The sequence below is a fragment of the Dendrobates tinctorius genome, unplaced genomic scaffold, assembly GCF_039654945.1.
Source record: "Dendrobates tinctorius isolate UK_male_01 unplaced genomic scaffold, ASM3965494v1 ptg000107l, whole genome shotgun sequence".
Taxonomy (NCBI): domain Eukaryota; kingdom Metazoa; phylum Chordata; class Amphibia; order Anura; family Dendrobatidae; genus Dendrobates; species Dendrobates tinctorius.
This window is the reverse complement of record NW_027361775.1, coordinates 22,821,389-22,841,302: the sequence shown is the minus strand read 5'-3', so window position 1 is coordinate 22,841,302 and position 19,914 is coordinate 22,821,389. Positions and strand designations below refer to the sequence as shown.

General features: G+C 42.7%; 1 protein-coding gene across 2 annotated transcripts; it reads right to left on the bottom strand.

Annotated features, from left to right (window-relative positions):
- Nucleotides 1-3,218: 3,218 nt before the first annotated feature.
- Nucleotides 3,219-9,244, bottom strand: LOC141100645 (uncharacterized). Of its 2 annotated transcripts, none has more exons than XM_073589257.1 (2): nt 9,114-9,244; nt 3,219-4,599 (listed from the first exon to the last, which is right to left on the bottom strand). In XM_073589257.1, the coding sequence occupies exon 2, from the start codon at nt 4,577-4,579 to the stop codon at nt 3,470-3,472; it is 1,110 nt and encodes a 369-aa protein (XP_073445358.1). In that variant the 5' UTR covers nt 4,580-4,599; nt 9,114-9,244; the 3' UTR covers nt 3,219-3,469. The 2 variants fall into 2 exon arrangements, with proteins under 2 accessions (XP_073445358.1, XP_073445359.1); XM_073589258.1 differs by lacking the exon at nt 9,114-9,244 and adding an exon at nt 8,539-8,941.
- Nucleotides 9,245-19,914: the final 10,670 nt, after the last annotated feature.

Genomic DNA, 19,914 nt, shown 5'->3' with positions numbered 1-19,914 from the left:
CAACCTACGCCATAACTATATGTCGGGACCCATAGACTTTTACTGGCCCTTTATATCTGTGATACCAGAAAAAACTGATATGTCTGAGTTTTGCACGGACACAAGATCCTTGATCTGTACATGTGAATGGCACAAAGATAATGGATAGGTGTTCTATCTGTGAAAAAAAACAAATCTATGAAGTACATGCAACATGGACGTAAGAATGAGACCTTGAAGGAAGTCTATCAGTCCAAAATGAGCGCATAAACAAAGCACACAACTTTGTAGGGGACGTAAGTGCTAACTGATCTTGATGGGGACTGTTTCCACTTGCAAAAACACAAGCTGTTTTTTTTCAGCAATTGTCCACACCAAAATATACAAAAGCTAGTTGCTCTGAGGTTTTTCTTTTTTTTTTTTGTTTTTTTGTTTGTTTTTTTTTTGTTTTTTTGCATATTTCCTTACTTTTCATGCGTTTTTAGTTCAAATTTGAAACACCATTTTTCAATGCATTTCTTTGGTGCTGATATGCTGGGATTTTGCACTTATTATTTAGAGTAGTTGAAGCGATTTTCATGTGGATTTTGAAGCAGAAACCACCTCATATTGATGAAAACACTCATAATAATTACTCTAGAAACTTATGGGGGAATCTGATATCCACCCCTTTACTGCCAGAATATTCCATAAACCCCTGAATGGAAGGCTCAGACGTGCCATTGTATAGACCTTTTTATGGAATAGCACAGTCTACTATGCTACACGGTAAAAAAAAGTATACAATTATAAACCTCCAAAACCCTTTTCTAAAAGGACAATCTTTATACTTTGGGTCAGAGGGACGCTATAGACACGTTCAGCATAATTTACAGCGGGAGCATACCTTAACTGTAGTGGGAAAGTTCCAGGACTCCCATCTGTTCCACTTTGGCTACAAATGCTTAGGGGGGGGGGCGCGCATTGCTCATACAGTAACTAATCATACTATTGGACTGTGTTACGTAGCCCAATGGATAAATCTATTCCATATTATGGCGACATGGGATATGCCATTATAATGTGTATGAGGAGCCTCCTGCTTGTTCCCTGATGGCAGATGGGTGAAATAGTGGCACTTAAAGGGAATGTGGTTTTTGCTACCTCATCTGGGAGCAGTATGATATGGGCAAAGAGACCCTGAATCCAACGATGTTATCACTGTTCTGACACAATCAGAGCTTGTAGATGTAGCAATGCAGCAGAGCTGTGAAAGCTAATCACACCCACACTGGGCTCCCTATATACATTGTCTATATACAGTGGGTACGGAAAGTATTCAGACTCATTTATATTTTTCACTCTTTGTTTCATTGCAGCCATTTCGTAAATTCAAAAAAGTTCATTTTTTCCTCATTAATGTACTCTCTGCACCCCATCTTGACTGAAAAAAAAACAAATGTAGGAATTTTTGCAAATTTATTAAAAAAGAAAAACTGAAATATCACATGGCCATAAGTATTCAGACCTTTGCTCAAGCACTCACATGGCCAAGGTTACAAAACAATTTCTGCAGTACTCAAGGTTCCTAAGAGCACAGTAGCCTCCATAATCCTTAAATGGATGAAGTTTGGGACCACCAGAAGTCCTCCTAGACCTGGCCGTCCAGCCAAACTGAGCAATTGTGGGAGAAGAGTCTTGGTGAGAGAGGTAAAGAAGAACCCCAAGACCACTGTGGCTGAGCTCCACAGATGCAGTAGGGAGCTGGGAGAAAGTTCCACAAAGTCAACTATCACTGCAGCCCTCCACCTGTTGGGCCTTTATGGCAGAGTGGCCCGATGGAAGCCTTTCCTCAGTGCCAGACAAATTAAAGCCCGGATAGAGTTTGCTAAAAAAAAAACACAAATGAAGGACTCCCAGATTATGAGAAATAAGATTCTTTGGTCTGATGAGATGAAGATAGAATTATCACCAAAAAGTTCTAAGTGGCTTGTGTGGAGAAAACCAGGCACTGCTAATCACCTAGCCAATACAATCCCAACAGTGAAACGTGGTGGAAGCATCATGCTTTGGGGGTGTTTTTCAGCTACAGGGACAGGATGACCGGTTGCAATTGAAGGAAACATGAATGCGGCCAAGTGCAGAGAGATCCTGGATGAAAACCTCTTCCAGAGTGCTCTGGAACTCAGACTTGGCCGAATGTTCACATTCCAACCAGACAATGACCCTAAGCACACAGCTAAAAGAATAAAAGAGTGGCTTCAGAACAACTCTGTGACCATTCTTGACTGGCCCAGCCAGAGCCCTGACCTAAACCCAATTGAACATCTCTGGAGAGACCTGAAAATGGCTGTCCACAAACGTTTACCATCCAACCTAACGGACCAGGAGAGGATCTGCAAGGAAGAATGGCAGAGGATCCCCAAATCCAGGTGTGAAAAACTTGTTGGATCATTCCTAAGTAGATTCATGACTGTTCTAGCTCAAAAGGGTGGCTTCTACTCAATTCTAAGCAAAGGGTCTGAATACCTATGACCATGTGATATTTCAGTTTTTCTTATTAAATTTGCAAAAATTTCTACATTGCTGGGTTTTTTTCAGTCAAGATGGGGTGCAGAGTGTACATTAATGAGAAAAAAAATGAACTTTTTCAAATTTACCAAATGGCTGCAATGAAACAGAGCGAAAAATTTAAAGGGGTCTGAATACTTTCCATACCCACTGAACAGTGAGCTATTTATCATAACAGGCAACAGAACTGGACCAGGAGGCACAGGCTTCATTAGTCTGAGCAATAATCACAAAGTGATAAAACTTTCAATGCAAGTAAACAACACCACACAGCCAGATATGTGACATATCATTGTATTCTGTGTTTTAACCCCTAACTCATGTTGTCTTCAGATTACATGACAAGATCCTGCTGACAGATTCCCTTCAATGCTGGCAGCATTATTGCTTTTAATTTCCCTCTACTTATTTCTGGCCCTGACATTCCACCAAACTTGGTAACTTTTGATGGCCGGGATGAGTATCTATTTGCTATTCTGCTAATCTTTGAACATTGCAATGCCTCTACTCTGAAGTCACACCTCTATGTGGCCAAGAGCTCATCTCTCTGCTCCCCAGTATGCGCTTACCTGGGTGTAAGAACCTATCTGTAGTAATAATGTCAGTCTGCTTACTGCTTCTGATATTCATCGAGACTGTCAGTGGTCAGCTAAATAGAGGATGGCTATATCAAAGGAAAATAAAAGGCGGCATTTTACACGTGTACTTTAATATTACATTTCCAGTTAAAGTTGCAAATCATAATTTTTCACTCGTATCCAAACATAGATGTGTTTTTTTTCCAATTTCACATGTAATTAAATGTCATTGATTAATATCACTATTACAGCAATTCCAAAGCCAACGTCTAAAGGTTATGGGATGTTGCTCTTGTTACAGTTACTGGCCTGACTGATAACTTAGGCAGTTGTAACCACTCAGCCGATCATGGGTCACTTCGTTATTCCTCTGGAGTGTACACACCCTTATCTTCTTTGCGGATGTCCCCCTGCTTTATATTAGGCAGTACTGCCTCCGTATAGAATCTTTCCAGCTTTGGTTCTGTGTCTTTCCAAAAATCTAGGTCAAATTTCACTGGGACAATGGCAGTCTCCATTTTGGTGTATACAACGAAGTCTGCATCGTTTATGCCCGAAACAGCCATCTGGCACTGTACCTGGGTAAAATAGGCATGATGTCGCTTCAGAGCATAAGAATCTCCACTCAAGGTTAAGCAGAAATTGCGGTCTTTGCATGCGTCACGTATTGTGTGCTCTCGGTGTTTATACGGGCACTTCACCTCTAAAATATTTAGGGTCTCTCCTGTGCACTTGTCTTTCACTATCCCATCAGGACTTGCTGCCAGCCAGTTTTTGGTTGGGTGAATAAATAAACCACATGTTTCCACCGTCACTTCTCTGCCTTTATTGATTGATGCCAGTTTCTCGTAGGAATTCACAGCTTTTTTCTCATTCCTGATACCCCAGCTCATGGCAGTAGTTTGCACTCTGGGTGTGGAACCCAGTATAGCTTTCAGATAGGATTGTGGAATATCAGTCGTTCTTTGATTAGCAAATTTACTGTGAGATACTTGATGCGCTAAAGAGGCGGTAATGCGGTTCTTACGCCAGTAATGCCACTTCTTGTTGTCTCGTTGCCCACGGGTTTCTCTTTCAATTTTATAAATATCTCCCTGAGTAAGATGATCTTGAAGGAAATCTACAGATGAACTCCTACCTTGGTTTAGAGGGACATCACGGACTGGAGGGAGACCCCCAGATTCTTTGGAGGTTGGTGTACACTTGGCAGTGGCTGCTCTTCTTTCAGCATTTGAACACTCTTGGCTTTCTGTGCTTTTTGTTGTTGGATGGACGCTTTTTCTGTTGAGCACTTTAGGTGGCTCACTGGCACTGCGTGGCTCTTGAACTTTGACAGATGGGCCAGGCTTTCCCAGTGCTTTACCTTGATGTGATCTTCTAGCCGACAAGGGGCTATGAGGGTGGTCCACAGCAGGTATAGGACTTCTTCCTGGCATAGCCTTTTGTGAAGGTTTTCCTTCCGGTGGACTCATTATTTTAAATGGTCAAAAACCTGTAGATAAAAAGTCACATGGGTTGTTCAATATGTGACATGAATAAAGGCCCCGTCTCACTAAGCAATCTCGGTAGCGAGATCGCTGCTGAGTCACAACTTTTATGACGTAACAGCGATCTCACCAGCGAGATCGCTGTGTGTGACAGCGATCAGCGAGCGGCCCCCCTGCCGGTATCGCTGATCGCTGCAAGAAATCTCTGGACATTTCTTTGGTCGCTGGTCTCCCGCTGGCCAGCACACATCACTGTGTGTGACAGGCGGGAGACCAGCGATCAGGTGTAAAAAAATAATTAAAAAAAATATAATTATTCTCACCTTCCGATGTCCCGTTCAGCCATCCTGCCTCTCTCCACGCTCCGGTCCCAGTGATCCTTTGCGAGAATGACCGCGAGACTTTGTTATCCCGCGAGACCGTGACATCTCGCGGTCATTCGTGCAAAGGATCACTGGGACCGGAGCGTGGAGCGAGGCAGGATGGCTGAACGGGACGTCGGAAGGTGAGAATAACTATATTTTTTATTTTGATACTATTTTCTACAGCGATAGCCAGCGATCACATAGCGACTTACCAGCGATCCTGACACCTTCATATCGGTGTCTGGATCGCTGGTGAGTCGCTTAGTGTGACGGGGCCTTAAGTCCTGGAAGTGCTCTTAGAAAATAATATACAAACACTTCCAGATGGTTCACAATTTTTATGTATCTCTGTAGTCAAACAATCTGGAAATGTATGTGGTTTGGAAAAAGTTGGGAGAGCAATGGCCAAGTCTGTACATCGCTTTCAGAGATCGGACTGATTTTCACGAAGTCTGAATGAGCCCTTATTCTAACATGACTCAAATGGTCATGTCTCTTTATTTCTGATACAATCATGTTCTCTTTTTTTTCTTCCCCTCCTCGCCTTGTACCCGTTCTCCCTCTCACCTTCCCTCTGCCTTTCCCTTCATTCTTAAACATGACATGTTCACCTGACCTGCTTTTAAGTGTCTATGCAGATCAGGTACACACTGCACACAAGCAGACTGCAATGCCTCCAGCACCACACTGCCACTTAGTTACATATGATTTCCAGTTCTTTGGCTGTCCCAGTCCATGGACTGGAGTAGGACGTAATTTGCCCAGGTCAGCATTACACTATTTCTGGTTCCACTCCTGATTTTGTCTTACAAATGCAAGTGCAAAATATTGAACAGAATATTGCTGTGTACCAGTAACTTAAATGTGAACTAGAGCAGGTCATTACTGATATATTCAGACTACTGCACAATGGTAAATGGTAGATATTCTGCACATGTAGCTAAAAGTATAGAAACATGTCAAGTCTACAAAATAATGAGCATCTTTGCCACAACCAGTTCAGTACCAGGTCATTTACCCCCATGCCTGCCCAGGCACATTTTTGGGGGGGAGGTTTTGTACATACGGGTTAGAGAACCTTTCAAAATGTTTCTGATTCAAATAATTTTTGCATTATTATTATTATTATTATTATTATTATTATTATATATTTTTTTTTTTTTTATGTCTGGGGCCTATGCTTTATATTATTTAAAGGGAACCTGTCAGCAGGATTGTCCTCCGTAACCTACAGACACTGTCATGTTGGAGCCCTTATACTGATTAAAATGACACCTTGGTTGATGAAATCCGTCTTGTGGTTGTTTAATTTTTATTTTCTGTTTTGAATTAATGATATGCTCGTGCTCCGGGACGGCCTGCGGGGGTCTGCATGTGGTGCTCTGCTTAGCTATTCATAATGATGACTGCTGACAGGTTACTGATCCCTCACTGACCTGCCCCCTAGTTTATATAATGAATATTATATGTATTGAAAAAAATCACATTCAGCAGGTGGCGCCTGCGCTGCATCCTGATCACGTGTGTGCATTTAACTTTTATTCACTGGCATAAATTTATTCAGAAAAAAAAACCTGTCTCAAAATGGTGCCGTGCACGCCTGTACAGTAGCCTCTATTGGCGATCTGATAGATGCTACTGCTCAGGCGCCGCCGGCGCTATCTTAGTGGAGACATTTTTTTTTTCTCTAGCAAGATGTCGCCAACGACGCCTGCGCAGTAGCATCTATCAGATCGCCAATAGATGCTACTGTACAGGCGTGCACGGCACCATTTTGAGACAGTAGGTTTTTTTCTTCCAAATAAATTTATACCAGCAAATAAAATAATTAAATGCATATTATACATGCAATCATGCTACAGTGCCTGCCTGCTGAATAGGATTTTTTTTTTTTTTTAAATATAATCATTTATGTAAACCCGGGGGGGGGGGGGGGGCAGTGAAGGATCGGTGGTGACCTGTCAGAAGCCATGCATATGAATACCTGAGCAGGGCACCACATGAAGACCTCCCCCCCCCCCCACAGACCACCCTGGGGCACAAGCATATCTCATTAACTCAAAACTGAAAATAAAGATTACACAACAACCACCAGACGGATTTCATCAACCAAGGTATCATTGCAATCAGTATAACGGCGCCGACCTGACACTGTCTGTAGGTTACTGAGCACAATCCAGCTGACAGGTTCCCTTTAAAAGTCTTGTGAAAATAATGGAAATAAATATCTATTTTTCACATTTATTTTTTTAGAACAAAAAAGGACCACAGCAATAATTTGTATATTTTGTTCCCCTTTTCATAACAATTATTTTAAATATCGGACACGTCTTATTTTCTGATGGTGATGTACTAACAGCTAATTGGATTTGCAGCGGTTTATTTATTTTTTTATTTATAGATTTTTACATAATTGTTCATTTTGCTTTTCTACACAGTTAATTATTCCCTTTTCTCTGCTCTATGCAGAAACAGGAAATCTCTTGTCCCTGCAGTTATCATTCCCCTCTTCAACTCCTGATGCTGCTTCCTCCTCCCCTGCCATAGAACTTTGCAGGGACAGATGACTTGTGCAGAGAGAATTGACCTCCTGTTTCTACATTGACCTTAGAAGGATTCAGCTAGTCAGTTTTTAATCAAGTTACCCTATGCCATAGACCTAATGAAAAAGAGAATTAACTGGGTAGAAAGGCAAAATGAGCAATTGTTCTGTACACAGTGTCACATAATATGATGATTGCAGTATATGAAGAGGATACAATTTGGATGGGAATGCTTTTTAAGAAAAAAAGTTAACTTATTAGGTGCCAAATACTTTAATCCCTAATCTCCACAACTGAGAGGCGAGATTCGAAATAAAAAAGTTTTATTCTCTGTAACCACTATTACATTGTGTCCAGTGCTACATGAGATATTTGGTGAAAAGTCCATTTTAAGCCAAAGGTATCACCCTTTTTTTTTTAACACATTTAAAAATTCCTGCGTTTTTCAAGTTGAATGTGTTGTGGATTTATTATTAGAGCGAACCTGTCAGCAGTTTTGGCCGATATAATATACGACCATAACTTTCTGGGCTTATAAACAGCATTCTATAATGCTGTATATAAGCCCCCAACCCGAGCTGGAAGAACTGAAAAATAATTATTATTCTACTCCCCTGTGGGGCAGTCCGGTCTGAGGCATCACTGGTCTTGGTCCAGCACCTCCCTTCTTATTATCGCCGCCCTGCTGCTTGCTTCTTGTGGATGACACGACCCTGCATCGCGCACCCGCGCAGGCGCACTTCTCTGACCGTCATATCTATCTAGTATGTCTGGCTTCAATATGCCTCTTATTGGAAACCCCGTTTCTAGGGGTTGTCCACCTTTGGTGAAATTTTTTTTTTTTTTATATATAATTTGTATATAAATTATGGAATGGGGCTAAAAAAATAATTTCTGCAATTGAGTTCCATTAAAAACTTTGCATCACTTGCTTTCTATAGCCTCTGTGTTGCACTATGTATTGCCGGCTGCAGAATGAGTAAACTGAGAACCTGTCAGTCAGCCCCGCTATAACAGTCTCATGGGGAGTTTGTACCTCTTATCTGTCTTTTTCTAAGCTCTTCTCAGCTGATTTATGTCCACAGACCACTTCAAAGTTGAACCTAACAGCATATAAAGGCAAAACAGTGCAACATTGTTTATGAACCCCAGCAGCAGAAACCATTTATAGCTCTAAGTACATGCATTTTAGTGCAAAAAAGGCACCAAAGGTGGACAATGTTAGCAGGTATTGAAAAATGCCATTAGTCCAGCTTTGCTGGAAGGCGCGGTGTTTCCACAAAGGGGGTTTCCTTTCCTTCATGATAATAGAAGTGAAATCTTGTGAGAGGCAGAAGACCAGAATGGCTGAGAGCATGGCCTCTGCACAGTGCCCCCTGCTGGTCATACACATAGGCAGCGCTGAATAGGATACTGCCTGTATAAATCCAGCCATTGGCAATCTTTTCACATGGGACATCTGATTTATAGCCGTCATTATTCCAATATCCTGATAAAGACGGCATGACGTGGTTTCTCCGTGTCTGTAGTTAATAATTACAAGACCACAGACATGACATACTACATACATTACTCCCTGGAGCCCTTGGCCATGTGCCTCCATTACATTACCTTCTCTAGCGGCTCGTCCTCTCCTGAATTACTTCTGTCACCGCTTATTCACTCAGTCACTGACTGCTAGTTTCGTTTCCTCCGATTTGGTTCTCATGGAGCCCTGCCTTCCTCTTCCCCCTCCCCAGCCTTTACCTCACAGCACACAGGAACAGCCGGCAGAATGACTGGCAGGAACATGCCAGGGCATAGCCTGCACCTCACTCCAGCCACTATTATTAGGGTGCTTCTCTCAAACTTACAATGTCATCAAAGAGTTAATTTATTTCAGATTTTCAATACAAAAAGTGAAACTCCTATAGAGTCATTACATTCAGAGTGATTTATTTCTGTACATGTTGATGATTATGGCTTACAGCCAATGAAAACCCAAAAGTCATTATCTCAGTAAATTAGAATACTTTATAACACCAGCTTGAAAAATGATTTTAACCCCTTTCTGACGTCAGGTGTAATAGTACACCGACGTCGGCCTCCCTCCGTTTGATTTGGGCTCCGGGGGTGAGCCCACATCTTTCCCATCACGTGTAAAGGCCCCATCACACACAGCGAGATTGCTGATTTTGTGACGCCACAGCGATCTCTCCAGCGATATCGCTGGGTGTGACGGGGATCAGTGACCGGCCCCCCTGCCCGGTATCGCTGATCGCGCTCCATCGTCCTGGGCCGTTTTTTGATCGCAGGTCTCCCGCTGGCCAGCACGCATCGCTGCGTGTGGCAGCAAGAAACCAGTAATCAGCGACGCTGGATGCTGGTTTCCAATGTAAACAGCGGGTATCTAAGAGCCGCACAGTCAGTGTCATGCGCCACATACGACGTGCGCACATTAGCCGCCAGCCTCTGCTAGGTCGGCGGCCATTTCATTATGTTTATTATTATTATTTTTTATTGTTATAGCGCCATTTATTCCATGGCGCTTTACATGTAAGGAGGGGTATACATAATAAAAACAAGTACAATAATGTTAAACAATACAAGTCATAACTGGTACAGGAGGAGAGAGGACCCTGCCCGCGAAGGCTCACAATCTACAAGGGGTGGGTGATAATACAGTAGGCGAGGGTAGAGCTGGTCGTGCAGCGGTTTGGTCGATCGGTGGTTACTGTTTGTGCTGGACCTGCAGAGGAGGAGGACGGTGCTGGGAGCGCAGGAAGGTAAGAAGAATCTTTTTTTTTTTTTTTTTTTTTTTTTTTTTTTGTCCTCTCTCTGTGCATGAAGCCAGGACCTGTCCAGAGGTGCAGAAGTCTCATTGACAGTTACAGGAAGGGTTTGATTGCAGTGATTGCCTCAAAAGGTTGTGCAACAAAATATTAAGTTAAGGGTACCATCATTTCTGTCCAGGCCTATTTCATGATTTTTTTTTAAATTCTGTGGAAGCATGGTTGAAAAGCAATGTCTGACTTTCATTTGTTCATTTTCATAGATTTTTGATTTATTATTACTTTTGTCAGATTCAAGTTATTTCTGTCACCATTATGGGTTTTTATGTAATTAAACGAGGGGTGCCAACAATTTTGACCACGTGTGTATATGGGGGTCTAGGATGGATATATAGGGGTCCCGAGTGGCTTCCTCTCTCAGACTCACTCACTGACTGACTGAATGACCTGTAATCCTAAACCATCCCGCTCATATATATATATATATATATATTCTGAACTCCACCCACCTCCCAGCACGTCTAGTGTTCCAAGCAGGGAACCACCAAAGGTGCTCTGCTTCTCTCTAAGCAAGGAGCCACAATGTGGTTTTGCTGAACTGCTCTATTGTGTGGGGTGCGAGTGTTGGAGCGTGGTCAGGAGCCTCCAACCTACCTGGATGGTGGGGCACCACACCTTAGGAGAAGGTGCAGTACCTCTGTGGCGACTGAGCCTCAGGGGCGCCACACATATACGGTATATAGGGGGCCAGAACAAGGGACCAAGAAGGACATATGGAGGACAGGATGTATAGCTGGGGGGCAGGATGGATATCTGGGGGCCTAGCTGGACAAGGGACATAGAGGACCAGGCTGGGACATATTATAAAAAAGGGGGCCAGGCTGGGCAAGATTATTAAATAAAGGGGGCCAGGATGAGGGACTAAATTACTGTTTCAGGGCCAGAATGAGGAACATGCTACAGGTGCATCTCACATAATTAGAATATAAGAAAATTACCGTAATTTATTTCAGCTCTTCAATACAAAAAGTGAAACTCATTATATTGAGTCATTACAAACAGAGTGATCTATTTCAAGTGTTTATTTCTGTACATGTTGATGATTATGGCTTACAGCCAATGAAAACCCAAAAGTTATTATCTCAGTAAATTAGAATACTTTATAACACCAGCTTGAAAAAGGATTTTAAAATCTGAAACGGCCTACTGAAATGTGCATTCAGTAAATGCAATCAATTCTTGGTCAGGGCTCCTTTGGCATTAATTACTGCATCAATGTGGCGTGGCATGGAGGCGATCAGCCTGTGGCACTGCTGAGGTGTTATGGAAGCCCAGGTTGCTTTGATAGCAGCATTCATCTTGTCTGCATTGTGGGGTCTGATGTCTCTCATCTTCCCCTTGACAATACACCATAGATTCTCTATGGGGTTAAGGTCAGGTGAGTTTGCTGGCCAATCAAGCACAGTGATACTGTTGTTTTTAAACCAGTTATTGGTACTTTTGGCAGTGTGGACAGGTGCCAAGTCCTGCTGGAGAATGAAATTTCCATCTCCAAAAAGCTTGTTGGCAGAGGGAAGCAAGAAGTTCTCTTAATATTTCCTGGTAGACGGCTGCGCTGACTTTGGTCTTGATAAAACACAGTGGACATACACCAACAGATGACATGGCTTCCCAAACCATCACTGATTGTGGAAACTTCACACTGGACCTTGGAAATCAACGTCCCAGAGTCTGGAGGAAGAATGGAAAGACAGACAATCCAAGCTGCTTGAGGTCTAGTGTGAAGTTTCCACAATCAGTGATGGTTTGGGGAGTCATGTCATCTGCTGGTGTAGGTACACTGTGTTTTATCAAGGCCCAAGTAGTAGCGGCCGTCTACCAGGAAATTTTAGAGCACTTCATGCTTCCCTCTGCCGACAAGCATTTTGGAGATGGAAATTTAATTCTCCAGCAGGACTTGGCACCTGTCCTGGACACACCTGTCTATATAAGACCTCACAGCTCACAGTGCATGTCAGACCAAATGAGAATCATGAGGTCAAATGAACTGGCCAAGGAGCTCAGAAACAGAATTGTGGCAAGGCACATATCTGACCAAGGTTACAAAACAATTTCTGCAGTACTCAAGGTTCCTAAGAGCACAGTGGCCTCCATAATCCTTAAGAAGAAGAAATTTGGGACCACCAGAAGTCTTCCTAGACCTGGCCGTCCAGCCAAACTGAGCAATCGTGGGAGAAGAGCCTTGGTGAGAAAGGTAAATAAGTATCCCAAGATAGCTGTCGCTGAGCTCCACAGATGCAGTAGGGAGAAGGGAGAAAGTTTCACAAAGTCAACTATCACTGCAGCCCTCCACTCGTCGGGCCTTTATGGCAGAGTGGCCCGACAGAAGCCTCTTTTCAGAGCAAGACATATGAAAGCCTGCATAGTTTGCTAAAAAATACAGGAAGGACTCCCAAACCACTGTAAATAAGATTCTGTGGTCTGATGAGATGAAGATAGAGCTTTTTGGTGATAATTCTAAGTGGTATGTGTGGAGAAAACCAGGCACTGCTCATGACCTGCCCAATACTATCACAACAGTGAAACATGGTGGTGGCAGCATCAGCTATGAGGGTGTTTTTCAGCTGCAGGGACAGGACGACTGGTTGTAATTGAAGGAAACATGAATGCGGCCAAGTACAGAGTTATACTGGATGAAAACATCTTCCAGAGTGCTCTGGAACTCAGACTTGGCCGAAGGTTCACCTTCCAACAAGACAATGACCCTAAGCACACAGCTAAAATAACAAAGGAGAGGCTTCAGAACAACTCTGTGACCATTCTAGACTAGCCCAACCAGAGCCCTGACCTAAACCCTATTGAGTATCTCTGGAGAGACCTGAAAATGGCTGTCCACCAATGTTCACCATTCAACCTGAGGGAACTGGAGAGGATCCCTAGGAAAGCTTCCTTTCTAATGGAGGAGATGATGGACTGGTAGTCTGGTCACCGGCTCCTCCATCAGTAGTCATTTTATATCTAAAAAGAGAGGGGACTTTGTAATAAAAGAGGGCACTGTTAATAACAAAATTAACAAAAATACATTATGTAAGAGACAGCACTATACATAACAGCAGAGGAAGCTATATAATAAGGGACGGCACCATATATAACTAGAGAGGATGGTAGGTAATAAGGGACGGTGTTATACATAATAAAAGAGGAAACTATGTAACTAAGGATGGTGTTATACAGAATTAGTGAGTACACTATATGCTAAGGGACTGTGTTATACATAATAAGTACATATACTATATGCTAAGGGACTGTGTTAGACATAAGTGAGTACACTATATACTAAGGGACTGTGTTAGACATAATAAGCAATAATAATGTCTTCCTCCACCTCCCCCTGTTCCTAAGTCCATTAGAAGTCCCCCTTCCTCCCATCCCAATCCCCTAAACCCCTCATTGTCCTCCTCTCCCCACATCCCATTATTGTCCTCACCCCCACCCCATCATTGCCCTCTTTCCCATCTATATCATTGCCTTCTCCCCTGCCACCCCATCATTGCCCTTTCCACCACCTCCATCATTGCCTTCTCCTCCACCACCCCATCATTGCCTCCTTCCCCATCACTCCCATCATTGTCTTTTCCACTACCACCATCATTGCCTTCTCCCCCACCCCATCATTGCCCTTTCCACCACTTCCATCATTTCCTCTTCCCCTTCCATCCCCATCATGGCCTTCTCCCCATCACCCCCATCATGGCCTTCTCCCCATCACCCCCATCGTGGCCTCCTCACCATCACCTCCATCGTGGCCTTCTCCTTCATCCATTCTAAAGACATACTGATAGGGAATTTAGATTGTGAGCCCCATTGGGGACAGTGATGATAATATGTGCAAATTGTAAAGCGCTGCGGAATATGTTAGCGCTATATAAAAATAAAGATTATTATTATTATCACCTCCATCATGGCCTTCTCGCCATCACCTCCATCATGGCCTTCTCCCCATCACCCCATCATGGCCTTCTCCACCTACACACACATGCCCCCGTGCAATACACCGGTTGAACCGGCGGTATGTCCGCCCATGACCCCGGCGCACAATCAGTGCTAGTGTCACTGTCCCCGACTTCAGACAAATTGAACATGAAGAGGAAGTCTGAGATCCGCTCCCACCTTGACTTCCTCTTCATGTTCAATTTGTCCGAAGACAGGGACAGTAACACCAGCACTGATTGCACGCCGGGTTCATGAGTCACAACAACTGCACGGGAGCCCTGGAGCGAGCGAGTGCCGACACCGAGGGAAAGACGCCGACACGGCAGGTGAATAGAAGCTTTTTTATTTTATCGGGTCCAAGAGTAGTGGACTTCTTTAAAGGGAACCTGTCAGCAAGATTGTGCTGAGTAACCTACAGTGTCAGGTTGATGCCATTATACAAATTCAAATGATACCTTGGATGAATAGCTAAGCAGAGCACCACATAAAGACCCCACCCCCACAGGCCCCCCTAAGCACAAGCAAATCATTAACTCAAAACTAAAATAAAGATTAAACAACAACCACAAGACGGATTTCATCAACCAAGATATCATTTTAATCAGTATAACGGCGTCAGCCTGACACTGTCTGTAGGCTACTCGGCACAGTCCTGCCAACAGGTTCCCTTTGACTACTGATTAAGATGTTTTGTGTCTTTATAGGACATTTTTCTAATTATATTTTGTTTTGTAGTCAGGTTCCATTATAAATCACAAAGTCATAAGGTAATTTGGCCAGACATCAGCTTACCATACAGAACAATTTGCCTGAGTGGGTTCCCTCATTGTGGCAAACATGAGCAGAGACAATAAGGCTATGTCCACAGGTTGTGTTTTTGCTGCGGTTTTTATGCAAATGTTAACCCCTTTCCGATGTGTCGTAATAGAACGCACATGTTGGATTCCCCGTTTGGTGCGGGCTCAGCATCGGAGCCCACCCCTTTCCAGGCACAAGACAGCTGATCTATTCAGGTGACATGTGCCCACAACAGCTGCCGGTGGAATTGTGATCCACCCACAGCTGTTAACTAGTTAAATGCTGCTGTAAATTTCAGACAGCGGCATTTAACTCACGCTTACCGGAAGCGCACTGCTAATCCTGCCCAACGGTGACCTCGTTACATGATCGCGGGTCACCGATGGGTCGGCATGACAGCCAGAGGTCTGCAGTTGTCATTGCCAGATTGCTATGAGTGCCGCCCTATGGTCAGCGCTCATAGCAAGTGAGCATTTTTGCTACACACAGGCAATCTGATCATCGCCTGTGTGTACCAGAGGCAATCAAAATGCAGAAGTTTCTAGTCTCCCAAGGAGACTATTGAAGCATGCCAAAAGTAAAAAAAGTTTTTAAAAATATTAAAATAAAAAATATATAAAACTTCAAATCACCCCCCTTTCGCCCCATTCAAAATAAAACAATAACAAATCAAAATATGCACATATTTGGCATCATCTATCAAAATAAAAAAGAACCCGATCAATAAACAGCGTAATGAGAAAAAATTAAAAACACCAGAACTATGTTTTTTTAGTCACTGCTACATTGCAATAAAATGCAATAATGGGCAATGAAAACATTTTATCTACACCAAATTGCATCAATAAAACCGTCAGCTCAGCGAGCAAAACATAAGCCCTCACTCAGCCCCATATCACCAAAAATGGCGACATTTTTTTTAAAACAAATTTTTAATCTTTTTTCACCACTTAATTAAAAAAGAACCTATACATGTTTAGTGTCTGTGGTCTCTGGTGTCATTCAAAAGTACAACTTGTCTCACAAAACCAAGTCCTCACATGGCCATAATGACCGAAAAATAAAAAAGTTATAGCTCTGGGAAGAAGAGAAGCAAAAAACAAAAACGCAAAAACAGAAAATGGCCCGGGGGTTAAGCTGCGCTTTACAGTACCAGCAAAACCTATGAGATAACAGAAATCTCATGCCCACATATTGTTTTTTTTCCTGACTGATTAGGAAAACTTCTGCTTTTCTGCAAACCGCAGCATGTCATTTCTTTCAAGGTTTTTGCAGCGTTTTTTCATCCATAGAAAGCAATGAGTAAATGCAAAAATGGAGCAAAAGCGCAGCAAAAACAGAAATATCAGGTTTTGATGCATTTTTAGTGCAAAAACCTTAAGGAAGTTGCATCATGATTTTTTTGAGGGCACTAAACTTTATTAGCATGTACAGTCATATGTTAAAATTTGGGCACCCCTATTAAGGTTAACCTTTTTGCTTTATAACAATTTTGGTTTTTGCAACAGCTATTTCAGTTTCATATATCTAATAACTCATGGACTCAGTTATATTTCTGGATTCAAATGAGGTTTATTGTACTAACAGAAAATGCAATCTGCGTTTAAACAAAATTTGACCGGTGCAAAACTATGGGCACCTCAACATAAAAGTGACATTAATATTTCGTAGATCCTCCTTTTGCAAAAATAACAGACTCTAGTCGATTTCTGTAGCTATTAATGAGTTCCTGGATGAAGGTATTTGTGACCATTCCTGTTTACAAAACAATTCCAGTTCAGTTAAGTTTGATGGTCGCTGAGCATGGACAGCCCGCTTCAAATCATCCCACAGATGTTCAATGATATTCAGGTCTGGGGACTGGGATGGCCATTCCAGAACATTGTAATTGTTCCTCTGCATGAATGCCTGAGTAGATTTGGAGCGGTGTTTTGGATCATTGTCTTGCTGAAATATCCATCCCCTGCGTAACTTCAACTTCGTCACTGATTCTTGCACATTATTGTCAAGAATCTGCTGATACTGAGTTGAATCCATGCGACCCTCAACTTTAACAAGATTCCCGGTGCCGGCATTGGCCACACAGCCCCAAAGCATGATGGAACCTCCACCAAATTTTACTGTGGGTAGCAAGTGTTTTTCTTGGAATGCTGTGGTTTTTAGCCTCCATGCATAACGCCTTTTTGTATGACCAAACAACTCAATCTTTGTTTCATCAGTCCACAGGACCTTCTTCCAAAATGTAACTGGCTTGTCCAAATGTGCTTTTGCATACCTCAGGCGACTCTGTTTGTGGCGTGCTTGCAGAAATGGCTTCTTTCGCATCACTCTCCCATACAGCTTCTCCTTGTGCAAAGTGCGCTGTATTGTTGACCGATGCACAGTGACACCATCTGCAGCAAGATGATGCTGCAGGTCTTTGGAGGTGGTCTGTGGATTGTCCTTGACTGTTCTCAGCATTCTTCTTCTCTGCCTTTCTGATATTTTTCTTGGCCTGCCACTTCTGGGCTTAACAAGAACTGTACCTGTGTTCTTCCATTTTCTTACTATGTTCCTCACAGTGGAAACTGACAGGTTAAATCTCTGAGACAACTTTTTGTGTCCTTCCCCCGAAAAGCTATGCTGAATAATCTTTGTTTTCAGATCATTTGAGAGTTGTTTTGAGGAGCCCATGATGCCACTCTTCATAGGAGAATCAAATAGGAGAACTACTTGCAAGTGGCCACCTTAAATACCTTTTCTCATGATTTGATACACCTGGCTATGAAGTTCAAAGCTCATTGAGGTTACAAAACCAATTTAGTGCTTCAATAAGTCAGTAAAAAGTAGTTAGGAGTGTTCAAATCAAGAAAATGATAAGGGTGCCCATACTTTTGCACCGATCAAATTTTGTTTAAATGCAGATTGCACATTTTCTGTTAGTACAATAAATCTCATTTGAATCCAGAAATATAACTGAGTCCATCAGCTATTAGATATATGAAACTGAAATAGCTGTTGCAAAAAACAAAATTGTTATAAAGAAAAAAGGTTAACATTAATAGGGGTGCCCAAACTTTAACATATCACTGTACATGACAACTAAAAAGCAGCAAATATTCATCAAAAAAACATAGCAAAACCTGATTTTTGTAAGCTGCTTCTTTACTGCCAAGAGAGCAGGTTTTGCATGCAGAAAAAAAAAATGCAGCAAAAACGCAACATGTGAACATAGCCTGAGTGTCACACACCCTGGATTAAGATATTAAATCACAGTCAATAGTCATGCGCTTTACTAGTGATTAGAGATGACCAAATTGATTAGCAGGAGACTATGTCTTCCGGATGAGAACCATACGGATCACCTTCTACTTGCCTGAATCCGTGAAACCTGTTCTGATTAGTAGGCCTGGCACGAGGTTTTGAATGTGTCACCTTACAACGATGAAAAAAAAGGAGAAAAGAGACACAGGATAACATGCACGCAACAGCAAAATGTCCATGTGAAAAAAGGCTTTTATTGACATACAATAGCCATACTTCCCCTGACGAAGCTGCAGGTTAGCAGCGACACGCGTTGGGTTCTGTGGGCAGTGTGAGTATGCTTAGGTAATTTTCATGTGATCCAGCAATTGCCTTCTCTCATCTATGGACTTGCATGGTAATCATTTGGATTGTTTACATACCTACAAGTGACTATTAGATTGATTGGACTTTATTGCTGCAAATTGTCCGTATGTTTATACTAAACAATTTATGCATATTATATGGTGATAGAGGGCATTGTTGTGAATGCATTTTTTTTGAAACACTTATTTACATAAACATTTCTTCCTTTGTATACTGCATGTGTTCTCCACCTCCCCACTTTTGTTTCATTTGTGGTTTTTAATTGTTTTTATTGTACACTTGGATCTCTCTAGCTATTGTATGTCAATAAAAGCCTTTTTTCACATGGACATTTTGCTGTTGCGTGCATGTTATCCTGTGTCTCTTTTCTCCCTTTTTTTTCATTTAATCTACTTGGCACAGTGTTACACCCAGTTATCATATTCATGTCATATTTTCCGTGGTGCCCACCTATATACATATATATCACCTTACAACGATGACGTCCCTTCAAGACTACAAGTTAGAAGAGGCACTGGGGATTCTGGTAGTTTGGAGGGGCTTTACAGCGCTCCCATCTGGCAGACCACAGCTGCGACCACTGGACAAAGGGCCTGCAATTTAATTAGCTAATCCCTACTGATAAAAAAAAATTACAATGAAGTCCAGATTACACAATACATAAGGTCAGTTTCAGACAATAGTTTTATGTGCATCTTTTAATCAGAAGATATTTATCCGATACATAAGGTCAGCCTTATTGCCCCCATACATATTATATAAAAGTTGTCCAAACCTGATGGCTTGGGACTGGCTGGCTAATGAGTATGGGGACCTCCAGAATCCTCTTGTGGTAGGGGGCCGGACTTGGGGGGTGGACCACTGCTTACCAGACGAGGCACAGACGAGACTGAGACGGAATCCAGTTGTAACAGTTCCAGGTTTATTTCGCCGTCATCCTGAGGACCACCAAACACGCACCGCAGCTTCTTTACACCACTCTGTTTCCAGGCCCGGGTACCTAGTCCTTAGCTCCAGTCGCAGTAACGCACCTCGGGGATCTTTCACTGGGGGCTGTCCTAGACCAATCTACCCCCAGCGCTTCACCTGCCCGAGGTCGTCTTCCAATCGGTACCCCCGGGGCCTCATCTGTCCTGCGGTCCGTTGGGTCAGGGCCACCCCTGACTGTCTCTTCTCGTCTGTCCTGCGGTCCGTCGGGTCAGGGCCACCCCCCTGACTGTCCTCTCCGATCAGTCCCCTGG